The sequence below is a fragment of the Coregonus clupeaformis genome, chromosome 11 (assembly GCF_020615455.1).
Source record: "Coregonus clupeaformis isolate EN_2021a chromosome 11, ASM2061545v1, whole genome shotgun sequence".
NCBI lineage: Eukaryota > Metazoa > Chordata > Actinopteri > Salmoniformes > Salmonidae > Coregonus > Coregonus clupeaformis.
This window is the reverse complement of record NC_059202.1, coordinates 7,981,577-8,004,886: the sequence shown is the minus strand read 5'-3', so window position 1 is coordinate 8,004,886 and position 23,310 is coordinate 7,981,577. Positions and strand designations below refer to the sequence as shown.

General features: G+C 44.0%; 1 protein-coding gene across 1 annotated transcript in view; it reads right to left on the bottom strand.

Annotated features, from left to right (window-relative positions):
* Positions 1–23,310, bottom strand: part of LOC121576365 (SH3 and multiple ankyrin repeat domains protein 3) — a 226,862-nt gene that overhangs the window by 96,048 nt on the left and 107,504 nt on the right. Inside the window, exon 10 of the mRNA XM_045223640.1 lies at positions 7,689–7,870. Within this exon, the coding sequence (XP_045079575.1) occupies positions 7,689–7,870 (182 nt within the window). The remainder of the gene's footprint in view (positions 1–7,688; positions 7,871–23,310) is intronic.

The window sequence follows — 23,310 nt, the reverse complement described above, 5'->3', positions numbered from 1 at the left end:
GTGGCCTCTGTGCCAACACGTTAGAGAAGCCCTCAGCCATAAAGGGTCCAGGTTTACCAAGCATTAGCACCAGTGGAAGGTTTGAGCCTGGCCTTGTATAACTGCAGTAATGGTTAAATCACACAGCATTCTCCTTGAGATCAGTGTGTGTGTATGTGTGTGTGTGCTCCAGGTATCCTCCACTGGCCATAGCAGTGTTAATATTCCACACACACTGGGCACGGCCTGAGACCATTAATCATGTTTGTGAATGTCTAATCTCAACGTGATTTGCGGCGGTTAGATTTTCACAGCTGTCTGGAAGATTTACAATGGCATGCAGACGAGAGGTGTGTGTGTTTGTGTGTGTTGAGGTGTAATAGCCTGTAATGGAATGGGGTATGTTGGTGTGTGTTTGTGCTTTTATGTGTGTTAAGATGGTATGTGTGAGTGTATGCATGTGTGAGGTGAGTGTAGGGCTGTTACGTTGACCATATTACCGCCACACCGGCACTTATGAGCCATGACCACAGTCAAATTCCACGTGACTGTTGAGTCACGGTAACTAGGCTTCTCCAAAACTGCAGTCTGCCTCGCAAAACTACCTCTTACTTTCTTCATACTGGACACAGATACATTAAAATGGTATCCACAAGTTCCAAAATCACGAAGTATCCCTTTAAATTATACCAGTGACTGTTACAACGTAAACTATGAAGTGTGCACTCAATATAGAAAAAAGATAACACCATTTTATGTCAAATTGTATTTCTGCAATAAAGTAATGTATGGGATATAAGAAACAAAAGCTATGTGTGGGGCCCTCCTGTAGCTCAGTTGGTAGAGCATGGCGCTTGCAACGCCAGGGTTGTGGGTTCGTTTCCCACGGGGGGCCAGTATATTTCCCACGGGGCGGCAGGTAGCTTAGTGGTTAAGAGCGTTGTGCCAGTAACCGAAAGGTCGCTGGTTCTAATCCCCGAGCCAACTAGGTGAAAAATCTGTCGATGTGCCCTTGAGCAAGGCACTTAACCCTAATTGCTCCTGTAAGTCGCTCTGGATAAGAGCGTCTGCTAAATGACGTAAATGTAATGTAAATGAATGCACTCACTAACTGTAAGTCACTCTGGAGAAGAGCATCTGCTAAATGACTAAAATGTAAAAGATGCTGCTGATGGTCATTAGTAGCCTACCAAACTTGCTAACTGCCAGTCGCTAATGGCCTGGTACTCAGCACTCTATTGTCCCTCTAATCACTCTGACATCAATGCAAATTCAATCGAAAATCGAATCAAACACTACATGAGAGCCCATAAACCCGTGTTGCGCAAGATTTCTATAGGCTATGTAACTGTGTGAGACAACAGCGTTTTGATGGCTTCTATTAAAAAGAGGAGGATCCCATCAGCTTTCTATAGGCTAGGCCTACTATATTTATTTTTAAACATTCCTAATATTAAACACATTGCTTCGCTTTACAACCGGAGTAGCCTACCTGGCTTGCATGAAAATGAACCGTGGGAAAAGTGTCCTGCATTCGCTATTTAAGTGAATACATGTATTTATTTCCCTGGCCCCTGTTCCAACAGGAGCATGATAATGTCCCACTCTAATCAAAACTAATTTCACACATATTATTTAGTATATGTAAAGACAAGATTAAATTGAGAATAGTCTGATGAGTGAGAATATTGTCACTTGTGAATGATGCCCAATCATAGGCCTATATGTTTTGATAAGGTTTGTATCACATCTAAAGTGGCCAAATAACTTCAAACGTAGCCTATAGACCTAGGACACCTGGAACACAGTTGGAGAGCACATAGACTACAGAGCCTAGTGAAACATGTTTTTCAATTTTTATTTATTTAACCAGGTAAGCCAGTTGAGAACAAGTTCTCATTTACAACTGCGACCTGGCCAAGATAAAGCAAAGCAGTGCGATAAAAACAACAACAACACAGAGTTACATATGGAATAAACAAAACGTACAGTCAATAACACAATATAAAATCTATATACAGTGTGTGCAAATGTAGTAAGTTATGGAGGTAAGGCAATAAATAGGCCATAGTGCAAAATAATTACAATTTAGTATTAACACTGGAGTGATAGATGTGCAGAAGATGATGTGCAAATAGAGATACTGGGGTGCAAATTAGCAAAATAAATAACAATATGGGGATGAGGTAGTTGGGTGGGCTGTGCAGTGATCGGTAAGCTGCTCTGACAACTGATGCTTAAAGTTAGTGAGGGAGATAAGTGTCTCCAGCTTCAGAGATTTTTGCAGTTCGTTCCAGTCATTTGCAGCAGAGAACTGGAAGGAATGGCGGCCAAAGGATTAGCCTAGAAGTGATTTATAGATGACCTGGAGCCAGTGGGTTTGGCGACGAATATGTAGTGAGGGCCAGCCAACGAGAGCGTACAGGTCACAATGGTGGGTAGTATATGGGGCTTTGGTGACAAAACGGATGGCACTGTGATAGACTACATCCAATTTGCTGAGTAGAGTGTTGGAAGCTATTTTGATGGAATCTGCACAATCGCGTGTGAAAAGAGCATCCAAGATTTCTCGTGCTGCTATATTTATTGCTTAAATCTTAAAATTAAGCACATGAATCCGCTTTACAATTGGTGTAGCCTACTTGGCAGTTTTGTGGGCCATTCTAAATAAAAAATTATTCCACACATATATTAGTATATCAACACCAGATTAAATTGAGAATAGTCTGATGGGTAAGAATACTATCAAGTTCTTGTCAAATTGTGAATGAGAGACTGATGAAGCATGTGCACTCCCACAGAAATCGTTTGGGGAAAATATCCTTTCTATTTTATTCAGCTATGTTCAATTGTATTCTTCTTACTATTTATTGTGATGGTGTAGGCTATATTAAATTGATTTATTAGACTTTAAAATGTAGATGTTCCAAAGGTCCGCATCAGTGGCTTGTAGGCTATGCGTGGAAGCCAGGAGATACTAAACGTGTTTATGTTAATTAATGGTCAGTTACCGTGAGACCGGCAGTTATTTGCATGACAATCCCCGGCTGACAAAATTTCATGACCGCCAAAGCCCTAGGTGAGTGCATGCGTTTGTGCGTGTGCTCTATGGGCTTGACCAGGTTTCAGGAGAAGTGTTTCTGTCTGTTTCCATGGTGACAGCAAGTGGCCTTCACCAGGTGTTCATCCTGGTGATGCTATTACATTTACATTTTTGTCATTTAGCAGATGCTCTTATCCAGAGCGACTTACAGTTAGTGAGTGCATACATTTTCATACTGGCCCCCCGTGGGAAACGAACCCACAACCCTGGCGTTGCAAGCGCCATGCTCTACCAACTGAGCTACAGGGGACTATCCTCTATCTGAGTACATCAGAGAGAGGAGAGAGAGAGAGGTGGAGGGAATGGAAGACCCCTGGGGTATTGTCAACACTAACATATCCAATGGATCAAGACACACACACACACACACACACACAATGGACCCCCCCCCCCCACACACACACACACACACACTGTGGTGGAGGTACACTCACATATAGGAAGGCTTCAATAGACTATATGTGCATCAATGGGCTATTGTCACTATCATTCTGTAGACTAAACTATAGAGAGGAATGGAATGTACCTTGCTCTTCTTCATCAGATTGGGAGTCAGCTGCACAGCATTATGAGTAGAGGGAAGATACAGTACATGTAAAAGACTGACAACGGATGAAAGACAATGAAACCAAGACAGACAATGAAAGCGAGAAAATTTGACTTCGGTGGACTATGCACAAACTACACTGAAGGATGTACAAAGCTGGTCATATACTTAAACATTACAGTAGAACTATAACAGGTCACACACCAACTACAACACAGCGCTAACCATGACTATCCTCTGCCACTACGCCTAAACATTAGGACCGGTTTTCAGGACACAGATGAAGCCTAGTTGTGGAATAAACTTAATCTGTGTCCGGGAAACCGTCTCTAAGGGTTTCTATTGTACAGTAGATATGCCTGGGGGTTGTAGAGTTATACAGCTGTGTTTACCTTCTGATCCCTGAAAAACATAGTTCTCTGCAGGACAGAGGAAGACAAGACCATATTAATGCATACACTCTGTTTTATTACAGCCCTGGTATAAAGACTACATAAAATACCACCTCAACTCAACCTACACATCAAACACCTGACTGGGTTAGCCTAGCCACAATGCTAATCCACAGGGTGCAGGCTAGCTAGCTACAGTATGCTAACAAACACACAGTAGGCTATGAGAGGAGAGTTAGAATGCAGGCCTGCTGGTTTTACCCCCTCTCAGTTCCTCATACAGGTGTTCCTCTGTTGTCACAGGATAAAGGGATGGAAAAGTGTTAGGAGAATAATATGGGTATGATAAAAGGGAGAAGAGATGTGAGTGAGTTAATGGAGGTTCAACAACAAAGTATGTCAGGGACACCATCCTACAAAACCAGGCTCTTACAGATCAAGCTGGTTGAAGTAGGGCATTGATGTTTAAAGTGTATAGTACTCTTACTACCTTCTCAGTGTAAAAGGTAGAAGGCAACCTTTATTCTTACAAAGGGTGTGGTGTGGTGTGGGGATGATTATCCCTATCGTTTCATGGCATACCGTCACATCTAAACTGGCCATGTGCTCTGGCATCTGTCAAAGCTTTTCTCCCCAAGAATATAGCATGGTAGACAAGCTTCATCTCTTTCCCTCTCCTCTTTTCTCCTCTCCTCACCTCCTCTCTTCCCCCAGTGGAAAGGAGGCCTGTAACTATTAGCAACTCATCCATTCATCAATGCAGATGAGATGGAATGTATTATGTATCAAAGTGGAGATCATCCATCCACAGAGACAGCTTCTCCAGGCAGTCCCAACCCCCCTCTATGCACTGTGAGGCGGACTGGTCACTGCAGGCTAGCAGTAACAAGACCAGCAGGGAACTACCAAAACTGAAGAGTGAAAAAAATATTTTTGATTTCTAATTGGCATTCGATACAGCTTACACCCATGAACTACAGCGGACAGAGAAGTGGAAAGTTCAGTTAGTCATGTTGGTCAGTGTTATGCAACACTGCCAGATGACTCAGTTGGCTTGAGTGTGGTGCTGGCAACTCCAAGGTTGTAGGTTCAATTCCAGCATGAGCCACATGACTGTAATCCTAGGTGTGAGCACATGCCACATATAGTGTCATGTTTTGTCATTCACACCTGCAGTATTCAGCATAGCTTCCACTAGTATGAAAGGTTCACATAGCCTTGCCACTGTAGGACTGGTGTTCTATTTACATGGACAACATAGTGTAACACCATAGTGGCCCTTTCTCAAAACAGTACTGTCATGGAACACTATGTTCTAGACATAATATACATGATCATTTCTCAGGTTTGTGGTCATGTGAATAACCTTGAACAATGCATGGAAACGAGCAAAAAAGTGAATGCATTTCATTGTGTGTGTGTGTGTGTGTGTGTGTGTGTGTGTGTGTGTGTGTGTATGTGCACGGCGCTAGTGTGTGTTCCTCAGAGATGGAAAGTTCTGTGGGTGATAACATCTGTGTCAACGTTATACATATCAGTTTTCATATCAGACTGGGTCATGACTCACGACGCAGTTGTTTTGCACAACATCTGCCTAGGTATAATAAACAACAACACTTTACATCAACATCAAACACACACACACAGTCTTGTACAACTAACCTTGTGGGGACACAAAATTCAGTTCCATTCAAAATCCTATTTTCCCTAACCCCTAACCCTTTACCCTAACTCTAACCCTTACCCTTACCCTAACCTTAATCTTAACCTCAAAACCTAACCTTAACCCTAACCCTAAAACTAACCCTAACTCTTAACCCTAACTATACTTGGTCCCCACAAGTATAGTTAAACACGTCCACACACATACACACACACACACACACACACACACACACACACACACACACACACACACACACACACACACACACACACACACACACACACACACACACACACACACACACACACACACACACACACACACACACACACACACACACACACACACACACACACACACACACACACACACACACACACACACACACACACACACACACACACACACACACACACACACACACACACAAACACACACACAGTCTAGGGGTGGGAGTGTATCACATCATATACCAAAGGGGTAAGTGCGGTTTCTGAGCCTTTCGGGAAAAGGTGTATGTGTCTAAGAACCTGTAGGAGAGACAAACATTTCACCCTGTTGGCATGCGTAGAAGAGGGAAGATAAACTACGTCGCATACAGGAAGAAGAATCACTCTGAGGAGGAAGCATAAGGTGAGTGTATGCTCTTTCTCAAACTCTATTTAACCCCTACCCCCTATGCACTTGTGGAGATCTGTCAGTCTTTGATAGTTGTAAGTGTAAAGGACATCACACTGCTTGCTAAGCAAGTACCACTTCCTCCTGTTTCAGCTCATACCAAGGATCGAACCCAGGACCTCTGCCTCGCAAACACATGACTGCCCTCCTGAAGCATCATACACAGTCGCTAGCTATTCGGCAGCGCAAGTGGAGACACTTCAGGCTGAGGAGTGAGTTTCACAGATCTTCATCTGCTACATAAGCAATATGTTGACACATTCAGTGGAGCTGTTACCATATTGCCTCCACCTATATCAAAACCTATCAAATGTGCATAAGGGGTAAGGGCCAGGCGTCAATTTGGGATTGGGCAATAGAGGACCATGCACTTATATAGGTAGAAACTCATGTAGAATACACACACCGACTGTACACACACACTCCCTCCTCAACCAACAACCAAGCACTAGAGTTGTCTGGGGAAGGAGAGGGGTGGGTTTGGATATAGAGGTGATTGGGAGAGAGAGAGACGGGTGACAGTCATGTTGAAGAATGTTGTAGCGTTTTACCTTCTATGTCATTAGAGTTGTAGTCTGGAGAGAGGCATAGATGGAGAAGAGAAGACACACAAATGACATCGTAACTACAGCACCATTATGATTATGAGTAAGAATATATAGACATCCTGTAGGGCTGAATCCTAGCTTGAGATATGCACACATAACACATAACTAAAAATCATTACGGCATTTATGCGTATATATCACACGTTAGCATTCAACCCATGACAATGCTGATGAAGTCACACTGAAACAGGAAAACATTGCTCATGTCAGACTGACTTTGACAGCACTTCAGATGCATTAGATGACAAATGTACCACTGTCCAGTGGTGAAGTGACATTACACAGAGGCATGAACGGAATGAAAGCAGTGGAGTGTCCTTTATCTACATACTGTACTGTATAATGTATGGATGACCCATCCTTTTAGCGTTGTAGTGCCTCTACTGTTAAACACACCTTATGTCACATCCATTTACACCTGTGACAAGAGTAACACACTCTTGTGATGGCTGACCTTGCCTGAGACTACAGACTAGACCCAGACTTACTCAGCACATCGTTTTCACATTCTATAGATGGAATAAAAGTTTGTGTTCCCAAGGCAAGTTTCTGGTTTCCTAGTGGTTTCCTAGAATGAGATATGTCATTTATATCTTTCTAGATTCCTTCCCAAATCTGAGACCTGTAGAGTTTCATAATACACATGTCAAAAGAGGTCATACTAGGTCATGACAGGTAATTATAACCCCTTTATGAACAGTCATAGTGTACTAACCTTTGACCCTCTCTCCACGGTTCAGCTGGATCTCTCCCTCGCCCTGTGGCGTGTACGGTTTGACCACAATGAAGGTGCGTCCCGGCACGGCGCTGTAGAGTTTCCGTTTGGGGCCGCGGGCGCCGGCAATGGCAGGGGGGGTGTGGGTGGGGGGGCTGGGGTCCCGCTGCACCGTGCCCGGGCTGTAAACAAACACATAGGTTACCGTGGTGATGCCAGGCAGCTGGTAGCTGAAGCCTGTGGTCACCGACATGGTCGGGTCGCCAAGGGGACAGTAACCCAGCGACAACCTGACAGTTGTCACAGTGACCGGTTGTAGGATAAGTGCCGCTGTCTGTCCAAGCGGCCAACAGTCAACGGTCCCAAAGCAAACCCTGAGGGAAAGTCATGGGACGAGAGGTCACTCTGCCTACCCTCCTCCTCTAAATTCTTCTGTCTCTTCCTCTTCCTCTTATTCTGATAGAGCAAACACAAAATCCCCCTGTCCCCCTCCCTCCACCCCTCTTCTCCTCTCCTCCTCGTCCTCTCCAAGGCAGGTTAGAGGTAACGGAATCCTCCCCGTCTCTGTCTCTCAGATCCGTCTGGCAGTCCCCCTGAGTCACACATATCCTGAGCTCCCGCTCCCACGAACAGCCCTCCAGAGAGGGGGAGAGATCTCCCCAGCTTCCAGTGCTCCAGGCTGGGCTACAGATCCCACCTAGTCCCCTGGCTCTGGAGGTCCAGGGCCTGCCGTGGAGGAGAGGGAGAGAGGCTGTCTCTACTCCCCGACCAAGACTCCTTCTCCTGGGAGTCCCTCTCCGCTCCCCTCCACCCCTCACACACACACGCCCACTCACACACACACTGGCGACGACGCTGCTGCTAGCCCTGCTGCTGCTACCGCTACTGCGCTTGAAGGCTCCCCTCCCCTCTGACGGCTCACACACACAGCTCTCTCCGAGCATTCTAACCAACACACACACCCTCCCAGACACACACACAAGCAGGCTGCCCCCTCCGCTGCTGCTAACGCTACATCTCCGCTAGCACAACATACGCCAGCAACAGCACTTCGCAAACACACTGAGCCGACATGTACACACACGCCCCACAGCACGATTGATCTCCTCCTGCCTGCCTGCGTGTGTGCATGTGCCACTGCTACCCGGGACAGGTTGGTGGGGGGAATAAAGCACCGGCCCGTTTGGCTTAATTCTCTCTCTCTCTCTCTCTCTCTCTCTCTCTCTCTCTCTCTCTCTCTCTCTCTCTCTCTCTCTCTCTCTCTCTCTCTCTCTCTCTCTCTCTCTCTCTCTCTCTCTCTCTCTCTCTCTCTCTCTCTCTCTCTCTCTCTCTCTCTCTCTCTCTCTCTCTCTCTCTCTCTCTCTCTCTCTCTCTCTCTCTCTCTCTCTCTCTCTCTCTCTCTCTCTCTCTCTCTCTCTCTCTCTCTCTCTCTCTCTCTCTCTCTCTCTCAGCTTCTCCTGGTCTTCATTCATCACTACTGCTGCAGCTTTGTGTGTGCTCGCGCATGTGAGCTCCACCATGGGTCACACTGCTGTCTGTCTGTCTCCTCAACACTCACCCTCCCATCCTACTGACAGCTGCTTTTCTCCTCCCTCCCTCCATCTCTGTTTTCTCTTTGTTCCTGCAAAATCATGGATACTATACAGTAATTCATATATCGATGTGTTTTCACAATGCGTGTTAATGTATGTGTGTCTGTGTTTACATGTGTGTGTACATTGTGGGTATCACGTCAAGTGTGTCTGTGAGTACACCCCTCATTCTCTCTCTCCCTCCCTCTCTGTGCTGTATCAATCACTCGTAACCCTTCATTCATTCATTCATTCTCCTCTCTCCATCTTTCCCCCTCCCTTCCTGCTTCTGTCTATCACTTCCTCGAGAGGAAAGGAGCAGAGAGACTGGGATGGCTGCCTGCCGCATGTTAATGTTTGAGCCCATGACACTCCACCCTCCGCACGCTGAACACAACACAGAGAGGGAGGGATTGAGGGATGGAAGGGTGGAGCGAGGGAGCAAGAGAGGAGAGCAGAGAGATAGAGGGAGGGAGGAGGAGAGCGCGCAAAAGAGAGAGAGAGAGAGAGAGAGAGAGAGAGAGAGAGAGAGAGAGAGAGAGAGAGAGAGAGAGAGAGAGAGAGAGAGAGAGAGAGAGAGAGAGAGAGAGAGAGAGAGAGAGAGAGAGAGAGAGAGAGAGGTGGGTGGGTAAAAGGGGAGGAAGAGCGAGGTAAAAGAGAGATGAAAGGAGCAGCTAGAGTGGGCAGGAGAGACAGGGATACAGGCAGAATTAGATGAAGAGAGAGATATTTACATTTACATTACATTTTAGTCATTTAGCAGACGCTCTTATCCAGAGCGACTTACATTTAGATATGAAGCTAAAAGAGGACAGAATGGATTAAACAAGGAAATAGAGCTTCTGCTTTAAGTTGGTTTCCACTACCTAATTAAGCTTAGAGCTAAACTGATTTAGCTTCAGTTAATGAAGCGGCAGTGGATACAAATCCTGAATCACATAATTCTGTACATGCATTCATATTCATTTACTACTGCCATCAGGTTTATAACAGCAGGCAATTAAGCTACATATCTCAATATTGCTACAAGCTGGAACATCCACACACGCACATATGCACGCACGCTCCGACACACTCGCACGCACAGAGCTGTAATGGTATGTAAGATGTTCTGACCTCTGTGGTGGCAGTTCCCCTGATTACTCCGTGCAGGTGGGCTGGAGGAGATGGGTTTTGGTGCTGGTGTGTGTGTTTGTCCCTGTACACTCCAGATGTAGCTCTCCTCCCCTTTAATGAGCTGTGTTTACACTGCCACGATGGCCCCCTCTCAGTGTGTGTGTGTGTGTCTGTGTGTGTGTTTGTGTGTGCGTGCATGCGTTTTTATAAGATGGGGTGGGGGACATGCAAGAACAACACTATTGATCTCAATTAACTGCAGGATGAATGACTGGAGCTTTAACCACCTCTCAGACACATTTATAAATACATTACTGCAGCGGTGGAGCGTGCAACACACATATACCCCCACACACACCTCCAGACATGCTGTATAAATATAGACAAAATGTCTCTCAACCTTTTCTCTGTCCTTCCTCCACTCCCTCCCTTGTTCCATCTCTCTTTCCTACCCTCTCTTCCTATATAACATGTTCCTTACTGTGAGGTCTAGTGAGGACTACTGCCTAAATGCACACCAACATGCTGCCGTTTCCTAGGACACTGTTTCTGTAACCGTGGTAACTGTCGATACAGGAAAAGGGAATATACACTACATGACCAAAAGTATGTGCTCGTCGAACATCTCATTCCAAAATCATGGGCATTAATATGGTGTTGGTCCCCCCTTTGCTGCTATAACAGCCTCCACTCTTCTGGGAAGGCTTTCCACTAGATGTTGGAACATTGCTGAGGGGACTTGCTTCCATTCAGCCACAAGAGCATTAGTGAGGTCGGGCACTGATGTTGGGCGATTAGGCCTGGCTCGCAGTCGGCGTTCCAATTCATCCCAAAGGTGTTCGATGGGGTTGAGGTCAGGGCTCTGTGCAGGCCAGTCAAGTTCTTCCACACCGATCTCGACAAACCATGTATGGACCTCACTTTTTGCACTGGGGCATTGTCATGCTGAAACTGGAAAGGGCCTTCCCCAAACTGTTGCCACAAAGTTGGAAGCACAGAATCGTCTAGAATGGCATTGTATGCTGTAGCGTTAAGATTTCCCTTCACTGGAAGGGAAATCTTGTCTAGCCCGAACCATGAAAAACAGCCCCAGACCATTATTCCTCCTCCACCAAACTTTACAGTTGGCAGACCTGTAATTTGCTCAGTGATGAAATTTGTTTGAGGGAACAGAGTCCAATGGCGGCGAGCTTTACACCACTCCAGCCGACGCTTGGCATTGCGCATGGTGATCTTAGGCTTGTTTGTGGCTGCTCGGCCATGGAAACCCATTTCATGAAGCTCCCGACGAACAGTTTTTGTGCTGATGTTGCTTCCAGAGGCAGTTTGGAACTCGGTAGTGAGTGTTGCAACCGAGGACAGACGATTTTTACACACTTCAGCACTCAGTGGTCCCGTTTTGTGAGCTTGTGTGGCCTACCACTTCACGGATGAGCCTTTGTTGCTACTAGACGTTTCCACTTCACAATAGCAGCACTTACAGTTGACCGGGGCAGCACTATCAGGGCAGAAATTTAATGAACTGACTTGTTGGAAAGGTGGCATCCTATGACGGTGCCACGTTGAAAGTCACTGAGCTCTTCAGTAAGGCCATTCTACTGCCAAAGTTTGTCTATGGCGATTGCATGGCTGTGTACTCGATTTTATACACCTGTCAGCAACGGGTGTGGCTGAAATAGACTAATCCACTAATTTGAAGGGGTGTCCACATACTTTTGTATATTTAGTGTATCTAGAAAACCAACGTGCCAAAGGCGGGGCCTAATATAGTGTATAAGATGTCATACAATACATTTTGTAGTGATTCCTATGTTGATGATGTAAATAATATTTGCTGGTCTGTGGTGTGTAATGAGGAGCAACCAGACGCTGCACTTGACACATTTATGAAATTGCTTATTCCAGTTACTAATAAGTATGCACCCATCAAGAAAATGACTGTAAAAACTGTTAAATCCCTGTGGATTGATGAGGAATTGAAAAATTGTATGGTTGAGAGGAATGTGGCAAAACCGATTGGCAAACGTACTGCAAATTGAGAAATCATGTGACTAAGCTGAATAAAAAGAAGAATAAACTATACTATGAAACAAAGATAAATTATATACAGAATGATAGTAAAAAGCTCTGCCGCACCTTAAATTACATTTTGGACAAAAAAGCAAACTCAGCTCCATCATTCATTGAATCAGATGGCTCATTCATCACAAAACCCACTGATATTGCCAACTATTTGAATTATGTTTTCCATCGGCAACATTAGCAAACTTAGACATGATATGTCAGCAACAAATGCCGACACCACATATCCAAGAATAACTGACCTAAGGCTGTTGCGGTGACCGTATTACCGCCACACCTGATGTCATCAGTCATGACCCCAGTAAAATTCAAATTGAACATTGAGTCACGGAATTTCTCCTCTTTTGCACTCAAATCAAATCAAATTGTATTTGTCACATGCGCCGAATACAACAGGTGTAGACCTTACAGGGAAACGCTTACTTACAAGCCCTTAACCAACAATGCAGTTTTAAGATTCTATATAAGAAAATACTATATAAAATAATACAAAATAAAAGTAACAAATAATTAAAGAGCAGCAGTAAAAATAACAATAGCGAGGCTATATACAGGGGGTACCGGTACTGAGTCAATGTGCGGGGGCACCGGTTAGTCGAGGTAATTGAGATCATATGTACATGTAGGTAGAGATATTAAAGTGACTATGCTTAGATAATGAACAGAGAGTAGCAGCAGCGTAAAAGAGGCAACGCAAATAGTCTGGGCAGCCATTTGATTAGATGTTCAGGAGTCTTATGGCTTGGGGGTAGAAGCAGTTTAGAATCCTCTTGGACCTAGACTTGGCGCTTCGGTACCGCTTGCCGTGCGGTAGCAGAGAGAACAGTCTATGACTAGGGTGGCTGGAGTCTTTGACCATTTTTAGGGCCTTCCTCTGACACCGCCTGGTATAGAGGTCCTGGATGGCAGGAAGCTTGGCCCCAGTGGTGTACTGGGCCGTACGCACTACCCTCTGTAGTGCCTTGCGGTCGGAGGCCGAGCAGTTGCCATACCAGGCAGTGATGCAACCAGTCAGGATGCTTTTGATGGTGCAGCTGTAGAACCTTTTGAGGATCTGAGGACCCATGCCAAATCTTTTCAGTCTCCTTAGGGGGAATAGGTTTTGTCATGCCCTCTTCACGTCTGTCTTGGTGTGCTTGGACCATGTTAGTTTGTTGGTGATGTGGACACCAAGGAACTTGAAGCTCTCAACCTGCTCCACTACAGCCCCGTCGATGAGAATGGGGGCGTGATCGGTACTCTTATTTTTCCTGTAGTCCACAATCATCTCCTTTGTCTTGATCACGTTGAGGGAGAAGTTGTTGTCCTGGCACCACACGGTCAGGTCTCTGACCTCCTCCCTATAGGCTGTCTCGTCGTTGTCGGTGATCAGGCCAACCACTGTTGTATCATCGGCAAACTTAATGATGGTGCTGGAGTCGTGCCTGGCCATGCAGTCATGAGTGAACAGGGAGTACAGGAGGGAACTGAGCACACACCCCTGAGGGGCCCCCGTGTTGAGGATTAGCGTGGCGGATGTGTTGTTACCTACCCTTACCACCTGGGGGCGGCCCGTCAGGAAGTCCAGGATCCAGTTGCAGAGGGAGGTGTTTGGTCCCAGGGTCCTTAGCTTAGTGATGAGCTTTGAGGGCACTATGGTGTTGAACGCTGAGCTGTAGTCAATGAATAGCATTCTCACATAGGTGTTCCTTTTGTCCAGGTGTGAAAGGTCAGTATGGAGCGCAATAGAGGTTTCATCATCTGTGGATCTGTTGGGGCGGTATGCAAATTGGAGTGGGTCTAAGGATTATGGGATAATGGTGTTGATGTGAGCCATGACCAGCCTTTCAAAGCACTTCATGGCTACAGATATGAGTGCTACTGGTCGGTAGTCATTTAGGCAGGTTACCTTAGTGTTCTTGGGACTATGGTGGTCTGCTTGAAACATGTTGGTATTACAGACTCAGACAGGGAGAGGTTGAAAATGTCAGTGAAGACACTTGCCAGTTGGTAAGCACATGCTCAGAGTACACGTCCTGGTAATCTGTCTGACCCTGCGGCCTTGTGAATGTTGACCTGTTTAAAGGTCTTACTCACATCGGCTATGGAGAGTGTGATCACACAGTCGTCTGGAACAGCTGATGCTCTCATGCATGTTTCAGTATTACTTGCTTCGGAGCGAGCATAGAAGTAATTTAGCTCGTCTGGTAGGCTCGTGTCACTGGGCAGCTCGCGGCTTTGCTTCCCTTTGTAGTCTGTAATAGTTTGCAAGCCCTGCCACATCCGACGAGCGTCGGAGCTGGTGTAGTACGATTCAATCTTAGTCCTGTATTGATGCTTTGCCGTTTGATGGTTCGTCGGAGGGCATAGCGGGATTTCTTACAAGCTTCCGGGTTAGAGTCCCGCTCCTTGAAAGCGGCAGCTCTACCCTTTAGCTCAGTGCGGATGTTGCCTGTAATCCATGGCTTCTGGTTGGGGTATGTACGTACAGTCACTGTAGGGACGACTTCATCGATGCACTTATTGATGAAGCCAGTGACTGATGTGGTGTACTCTTTAATGCCATCGGAAGAATCCAGGAACATATTCCAGTCTGTGCTAGCAAAACAGTCCTGTAGCTTAGCATCTCTCCTTCCAGACTCACATTAAGCATCTCCAACCCAAAGTTAAATCTAGAATCGGCTTCTTGTTTCGCAACAAAGCCTCCTTCACTCATGCTGCCAAACATGCCCTCGTAAAACGGACTATCCTACCGATCCTTCACTTTGGCGATGTCATTTACAAAATAGCCTCCAACACTCTACTCAGCAAATTGGATGTAGTCTATCACAGTGCCATCCGTTTTGTCACCAAAGCCCCATATACTACCCACCATTGTGACCTGTACGCTGTCGTTGGCTGGCCCTCACTACATATTCGTCGCCAATCCCATTGGCTCCAGGTCATCTATAAATCACTGCTAGGCAAATCCCCGCCTTATCTTAGCTCATTGGTCACCATAGAAACACCCACCCGTAGTATGCACTCCATCAGGTATATCTCACTGGTCATCCCCAAAGCCAACACCTCCTTTGGCCGCCATTCCTTCCAGTTCTCTGCTGCTATTGAGTGGAACGAACTGCAAAAATCTCTGAAGCTGGAGACACTTATCTCCCTCACTAACTTTAAGCATCAGTTGTCAGAGCAGCTTACCGATCACTGCACCTGTACACAGCCCATCTGTAATTAGCCCACCCAACTACCTCATCCCAATATTGTTATTTATTTTGCTCATTTGCACCCCAGTATCTCTATTTGCACATCATCTTCTGCACATCTATCACTCCAGTGTTAATACTAAATTGTAATTATTTTGCACTATGGCCTATTTATTGCCGTACCTCCATAACTTACTACATTTGCACACACAGTATATAGATTTTCTATTGTGCTATTGGCTGTATGTTTTGTTTATCCCATGTGTAACTCTGTGTTGTTGTCAACGCACTGCTTTGCTTTATCTTGGCCAGGTTGCAGTTGTAACTGAGTACTTGTTCTCAACTGGCCTACCTGGTTAAATAAATAAATAAATAAATACAACTTGTGCTTCTTGCTTTAGTTTTTGCTTGAAAGCAGGAATCAGGAGGATAGAATTATGGTCACGTTTGCCAAATGGAGGGCGAGGGAGAGCTTTGTACGCGTCTCTGTGTGTGGAGTAAAGGTGGTCTTGAGTTTTTTTCCCTCTGGTTGCACATTTAACATGCTGGTAGAAATGAGGTAAAACAGATTTAAGTTTCCCTGCATTAAAGTCCCCGGCCACTAGGAGCGCCTCCTCTGGATGAGCATTTTCCTGTTTGCTTATGGCCGTATACAGTTCATTAAGTGCGGTCTTAGTGCCAGCATCGGTTTGTGGTGGTAAATAGACAGCTACGAAGAATATAGATGAAAACTCTCTTGGTAGATAGTGTGGTCTACAGCTTATCATGAGATACTCTACCTCAGGTGAGCAAAACCTCGAGACTTCCTTAGATATCGTGCACCAGCTGTTGTTTACAAATATACATAGACCGCCACCCCTTGTCTTACCAGAGGCTGCCGTTCTATCCTGTCGATACAGTGTATAACTCGCCGGCTGTATGTTATTAATGTCTTCGTTCAGCCACGACTCAGTGAAACATAAGATATTATAATGTCTTGTTGGTAGGATATTCGTGCCTGTAGTTCGTCCACTTTATTATCAAGCAATTGTAAATTGGCCAATAGTATCGATGGCAAAGGCAGATTAGCCACTCGTCGCCGGCTCCTTACCAAGCACCCCGATCTCCTTCCGCGATATCTCCTTTTATTTCTACTGCTTATGACGGGGATGAGGGCCCTGTCGGGTGTCTGGAGCAAATCCCTCTCATCAGACTCATTAAATAAACATTATTTGTCCAGTTCAAGGTGAGTAATCGCTGTTCTGATGTCCAGAAGCTCTTTTCGGTCATAAGAGACGGTAGCAGCAACATGATGTACAAAATAAGTTACAAACAATTCGAAAAAACAAACAAAATAACCCGGTTGGTTAAGAGTCCATAAAACGGCAACCATCCCCTTCGGCGCCATTTTTCAAGACTCTGGACACGTGTTAGTAGTATCTAACTCGCTAACGATCATCAGGTCGCTAATGGCCTGGTACTCAGGTCTCTATTGTCCCGCTAACCACTCTGACATCAATGCAAATACAATCAAAAATCATGTCAAACACTTATCATCAAAACAGTACGTGGTTTTAAAACTCACGTAACTGTGAGGGATCAATTTGAAGAAAGAAGTTCAACAACAGGTTGAAACTGAGTGGAAAACATGGTCATTGTGGATGTTGTTTCAAAGCTTAACATAACGGAATGGACAGTGCTTTTTAAGGTGATGATCAAATAAAAACACCCATATGCATATTAGAGCTTATGCATAAGCATAGGCCTATATATGAGCTAAAGCCCGAAAGAAAACCAGAATTAAAATAATGATTGTGCTTTTATACAATACATAGCCTACATATATTATGCACGGCAGAAAAACATACAAATAACTGATTTAATATCTAACAGATTAACAAATTCAGATTCAGAGTTAGCCTACAATTACAGTGCATTTGTATTTGATTTTGAATAGCTTACTAATAGCGCATTTATTTTATTCTACCCACATGTACATATTACCTCAACTACCTCAACTAGCCGGTGCCCCCGCACATTGATTCTGCAACGGTACCCCCCTGTATATATAGCCTCCCTACTGTCACTTTATTTTACTTCTGCTCTTTTTTCTCTCAACACTTTTTTGTTGTTATTTTATTTTTACTTTTTTTGTAAAAAATAAATGCACTGTTGGTTAAGGGCTGTAAGTAAGCATTTCACTGTGATGTCTGCACCTGTTGTATTCGGCGCATGTGACCAATAAAAATTTATTTTATTTTATTTTATTTGGAATAGGTTACACTGAATGTTTAGTGAAAACACTGTATGTTTAGTGAAAACATGCTACTATTAATGTTCCCGGACAGATTTAACTTGGTAACCCAAATTAAGCACTTGGTAGCTGCAGGAACAGGATTGGAGAGCCCATGGCATACAGAGTTTGGGCGGAATATCACCTGTACCACAGCAAGAGACTGCATGCTCCTCAAACAGTGGTTGAAGCTTTTTTTGCGACTTTCTCAAATCAATAGCCAATAGTCACATCATGCAGCCCATATATCTTTTGATTTCTAAGGAATTCTAAGGTTTGTATCATTCACAACTAAAGTTGGCAAATACAGTGGGGAAAAAAAGTATTTAGTCAGCCACCAATTGTGCAAGTTCTCCCACTTAAAAAGATGAGAGAGGCCTGTAATTTTCATCATAGGTACACGTCAACTATGACAGACAAAAATAGAAAAAAAAATCCAGAAAATCACATTGTAGGATTTTTAATGAATTTATTGGCATATGATGGTGGAAAATAAGTATTTGGTCAATAACAAAAGTTTCTCAATACTTTGTTATATACCCTTTGTTGGCAATGACACAGGTCAAACGTTTTCTGTAAGTCTTCACAAGGTTTTCACACACTGTTGCTGGTATTTTGGCCCATTCCTCCATGCAGATCTCCTCTAGAGCAGTGATGTTTTGGGGCTGTCGCTGGGCAACACAGACTTTCAACTCCCTCCAAATATTTTCTATGGGGTTGAGATCTGGAGACTGGCTAGGCCACTCCAGGACCTTGAAATGCTTCTTACGAAGCCACTCCTTCGTTGCCCGGGCGGTGTGTTTGGGATCATTGTCATGCTGAAAGACCCAGCCACGTTTCATCTTCAATACCCTTGCTGATGGAAGGAGGGTTTCACTCAAAATCTCACGATACATGGCCCCATTCATTCTTTCCTTTACACGGATCAGTCGTCCTGGTCCCTTTGCAGAAAAAACAGCCCCAAAGCATGATGTTTCCACCCCCATGCTTCACAGTAGGTATGGTGTTCTTTGGATGCAACTCAGCATTCTTTGTCCTCCAAACATGACGAGTTGAGTTTTTACCAAAAAGTTATATTTTGGTTTCATCTGACCATATGACATTCTCCCAATCCTCTTCTGGATCATCCAAATGCACTTCAGACGGGCCTGGACATGTACTGGCTTAAGCAGGGGGACACGTCTCGCACTGCAGGATTTGAGTCCCTGGCGGCGTAGTGTGTTACTGATGGTTGGCTTTGTTACTTTGGTCCCAGCTCTCAGCAGGTCATTCACTAGGTCCCCCCGTGTGGTTCTGGGATTTTTGCTCACCGTTCTTGTGATCATTTTGACCCCACGGGGTGAGATCTTGCATGGAGCCCCAGATCGAGGGAGATTATCAGTGGTTTTGTATGTCTTCCATTTCCTAATAATTGCTCCCACAGTTGATTTCTTCAAACCTAGCTGCTTACCTGTTGCAGATTCAGTCTTCCCAGCCTGGTGCAGGTCTACAATTTTGTTTTTGGTGTCCTTTGACAGCTCTTTGGTCTTGGCCATTGTGAAGTTTGGAGTGTGACTGTTTGAGGTAGTGGACAGGTGTCTTTTATACTGATAACAAGTTCAAACAGGTGCCATTAATACAGGTAACGAGTGGAGGACAGAGGAGCCTCTTAAAGAAGAAGTTACAGGTCTGTGAGAGCCAGAAATCTTGCTTGTTTGTAGGTGACCAAATACTTATTTTCCACCATAATTTGCAAATAAATTCATTAAAAATCCTACAATGGGATTTTCTGGATTTTTTTTCTCAATTTGTCTGTCATAGTTGACGTGTACCTATGATGAAAATTACAGGCCTCTCTCATCTTTTTAAGTGGGAGAACTTGCACAATTGGTGGCTGACTAAATACTTTTTTGCCCCACTGTAACTCTAAATCTAGCATATAGGACCTATTTCAAATGATCACTTTTACGCTCAACATAGCCATTTCATATACACACTCACTCCGGAATGGGAAAGATATCCTTTCTTATTTTATTCAGCTAAGTTTATCTATACAAAATAAGGGCACGGGACTTATAAGCACATATTGTCTGCTAAATGAACAAGCCTACAGCCTATGGCAGGGCGCATAGCCAGAGAACATACAGTAGGCCAACTCATATTCTGTTCTTCTGAAATGCATTTTCTTTATATCATGTTTCTTTAGACCTGCCTAAAATAATTGAATAATGATTTATTGTGATGGTGTATATTCAATTGATTTATTACACTTTTTTAAATGTAGATGTTCCAAAGGCGTGCATCAGCTTCTTGTACTGTATGCGGCATGTATGCATGGGGTTCTGGAGATGCTAAACATGTTTATGTTAATTAACGGTGAATTACCTTGAGACCGGCAGTCTTTTGCATGACAATAACCGTCTGTGGTCCTCTGTAGCTCAATTGGTAGAGCATGGCGCTTGTAACGCCAGGGTAGTGGGTTCGTTCCCCGGGACCACCCATACGTAAAAATGTATGCACACATGACTGTAAGTCGCTTTGGATAAAGGCGTCTGCTAAATGGCATATTATTATTATTATAACAAAATTTGATGACCGCCACAGCCCTAAACTGACAAAATTATGAAAGACAAGCGTTGTAATTTTGATTTCCGAAAAGTGATTGTGGAAGAGGTGAAAAAATGATTGTTGTCTATCAACAATGACAAGCCACCTGGGTCTGACTACTTGGATGGAAAATTACTGAGGATAATAGCGGACGATATTGCCACTCCTATTTGCCCTTTCTTCAATCTAAACCTACAAGAAAGTGTGTGCCCTCAGCCCTGGAGGGAAGCAAAAGTAATTCCACTACCCAAGAATAGTAAAGCCCCCTTTACTGGCTCAAATAGCCGACCAATCAGCCTGATACTTAGTAAAACATTTTTTTTTTTGACCAGATACAATGCTATTCGACAGTAAACTAATTGACAACAGACTTTCAGCAAACTTATAGCGAAGGACATTCAACATGCACAGCACTTACACAAATGACTGATGATTGGCTGAGAGAAATTGATGATAAAAATATTGTGGGAGCTGTTTTGTTAGACTTCAGTGCGGCTTTTGACATGATCAATTATAGTCTGCTGCTGGAAAAACGTATGTGTTATGGCTTTACACCCCCTGCTATATTGTGGATAAAGAATTACCAGTCTAACAGAACACAGAGGGTGTTCTTTAGTGGAAGCCTCTCCAACATAATCCAGGAAGAATCAGTTATTCCCCAGGGCAACTGTCTAGGCCCCTTACTTTTTTCAATCTTTACTAATGACCTGTTACTGGCTCTGAGTAAAGCCTGTGTGTCTATGTATGCGGATGACTCAACACTATTCACGTCAGCTACTACAGTGAGTGAAATCACAAAGAGCTGCAGTCAGTTTCAGAATGCGTGGCAAAAAATAAGTTAGTCCTAAATATTTCTAAAACTAAACGCATTGTAATTGGGACAAATCATTCACTAAACCCTAAACCTCAACAAAATCTTGTAATGAATCATTTGGAAATTGAGCAAGTTGAGGAGACTAAACTGCTTGGAGTAACCCTGGATTGTAAACTGTCATGGTCAAAACATGTTGATGCAACAGTAGCTAAGATGGGGAGAAGTCTGTCCATAATAAAGCGCTGCTATGCCTTCTTAACAACACTACCAACAAGGCAGGTCCTACAGGCCCTAGTTTTGTCACACCAGGACTACTGTCCAGTCATGTGGTCAGGTGCCACAAAGATGGACTTAGGAAATTTACAATTGGCTCAGAACAGGGCAGCACAGCTGGCCCTTAAATGTACACAGAGAGCTAACATTAATAATATGCATGTCAATCTCTCATGGCTCAAAGTAGAGGAGAGATTGACTTCATCACTACTTGTTTTTGTAAGAAGTATTTACATGCTGAATGCACCGAGCTGTCTGTTTAAACTAATAGCACACAGCTCGAACACCTACAGTTGAAGTCGGAAGTTTACATACACTTAGGTTGGAGTCATTAAAACTCGTTTATCAACCACTCCACACATTTCTTGTTAACAAACTATAGTTTTGACAAGTCGGTTAGGACATCTACTTTGTGCATGACACAAGTAATTTTTCCAACAATTGTTTACAGACAGATTATTTCACATATAATTCACTGTATCACAATTCCAGTGGGTCAGAAGTTTACATACACAAAGTTGACTGTGCCTTTTAAACAGCTTGGAAAATTCCAGAAAATGATGTCATGGCTTTAGAAGCTTCTGATAGGCTAATTGACATCATTGGAGTCAATTGGAGGTGTACCTGTGGATGTACTTCAAGGCCTACTTTCAAACTTTGCTTGACATCATGGGAAAATCAAAAGAAATCAGCCAAGACCTCAGAAAAAAAAAGCCAGACTACGGTTTGCAACTGCACATGGGGACAAAGATCGTACTTTTTGGAGAAATGTCCTCTGGTCTGATGAAACAAAAATAGAACTGTTTGGCCATAATGACCATTGTTATGTTTGGAGGAAAAAGGGGAAGGCTTGCAAGCCGAAGAACACCATCCCAACCGTGAAGCACGGGGTGGCAGCATCATGCTGTGGGGGTGCTTTGCTGCAGGATGGACTGGTGCACTTCACAAAATAGATGGTATCATGAGGAAGGAAAATTATGTGGATATATTGAAGCAACATTGAAGAAGACATCAGTCAGGAAGTTAAAGCTTAGTCGCAAATGGGTCTTCCAAATGGACAATGACCACAATCATACTTCCAAAGTTGTGGCAAAATGGCTTAAGGACAACAAAGTCAAGGTATTGGAGAGGCCATCACAAAGCCCTGACCTCAATCCTATAGAAAATGTGTGGGCAGAACTGAAAAAGCGTGTGCGAGCAAGGAGGCCTACAAACCTGACTCAGTTACACCAGCTCTGTCAGGAGGAATGGGCCAAAATTCACCCAACTTATTGTGGGAAGCTTGTGGAAGGCTACCCGAAACATTTGACCCAAGTTAAACAATTTAAAGGCAATGCTACCAAATACTAATTGAGTGTATGTAAACTTCTGACCCACTGGGAATCTGATGAAAGAAACAAAAGCTGAAATAAATCATTCTCTCTACTATTATTCTGACATTTCACATTCTTTAAATAAAGTGGTGATCGTAACTGACCTAAGACAGGGAATTTTTACTAGGGTTAAATGTCAGGAATTGTGAAAAACTGAGTTTAAATGTATTTGGCTAAGGTGTATGCAAACTTCAGACTTCAACTGTAGTTACTCATTATTTGGCTAAGGTGTATGTAAACTTCTTACTTCAAGTTATCGTTTCTCATTGTGTATTTATTCCTTGTGTTCTTATGTTTTGTAAAAAAATAAATCTCTCTCCGCATTGTTGGGAAAGGCCCGCAAGTAAGCATTTCATTGT